Below are 898 nucleotides of genomic sequence, written 5' to 3'. Positions count from 1 at the left end.
AAACAAATTATTAAATCCAAGTCCTATTTACATTTCCAGGAAGGTACCAAATGGCAAAGAAAAAGCCGCATAACCAGCGTGCCGATCGCAGACAACAGCTTCAACATACGAAGCCTACCGCCGTGCACGGACCCGAGGCTTCGCGGCAACACTTACCTTAGGAGAGTGAAGCTTGAGGCACCTCTTGCGTGTTCTCGCTCTCGCTGAATCTTACGCAAGGGTTGATGGGAATGCTGATAGCTGATAACTGGTGAAAATACTTGGGAAATATGTCATGGTTATATGATGATACCTGATGAAATTATTGTGAAATTGTATGGTTTATATGATATATTCTGATAATATCTGTAAATGACGATTCATGTCTTGTTATAGTGCAATGATACTGATAGAACGCATTTCTTCAGTGGTATTTATCGTCCATATTTCATTTATATTAGAAAAATTAATAAAAAATAAATAATCAGTATAGTCTTATGATTTATTACCTTGACCATTCATTGCCTATTTGCCTATTTTCGTTCCCCTCTTCATGCAAAATGAAATGTGATGAATAATGAATGGTTAGAGCTTTCCAGTAATTTACTTACTTATAACAGAACTTTCGAGTACTTTATTATATCAAAAGTTATAAAGGCAATTAATACTATCCAAAATCATACAAAAAAGAAAAAACAAAAAAATGGAAGAACATGTAAGAATTATAAGTAACACTCTGGAAGAATCTGGCAAGTTGTAACACACATAAACAAGCTGTCCAGTAGGATCTCATACCACACTGTTCGCTCAGATTCACGACACTTTGACCACTTCTTCCTGATGACGTCATAGAACTGGGCTTCTAGTGCGAAAGAGGAACAAAAATAATCTTCTAGTTGATTTTTAAGTCTTCCTTACC

At 35.9% G+C, this 898-nt stretch overlaps 1 protein-coding gene across 1 annotated transcript in view; it reads left to right on the top strand.

Annotated features, from left to right (window-relative positions):
• LOC119591507 overlaps window positions 1-467 on the top strand; it is a 3,547-nt gene extending 3,080 nt beyond the window's left edge. The window contains exon 5 of the mRNA XM_037940257.1: window positions 40-467. Within this exon, the coding sequence (XP_037796185.1) occupies window positions 40-207 (168 nt within the window). The 3' untranslated portion in view covers window positions 208-467. The remainder of the gene's footprint in view (window positions 1-39) is intronic.
• Window positions 468-898: the final 431 nt, after the last annotated feature.

Source organism: Penaeus monodon, chromosome 28 (assembly GCF_015228065.2).
Source record: "Penaeus monodon isolate SGIC_2016 chromosome 28, NSTDA_Pmon_1, whole genome shotgun sequence".
Lineage (NCBI taxonomy): Eukaryota > Metazoa > Arthropoda > Malacostraca > Decapoda > Penaeidae > Penaeus > Penaeus monodon.
This window is presented reverse-complemented; position numbering and strand designations above follow the sequence as displayed.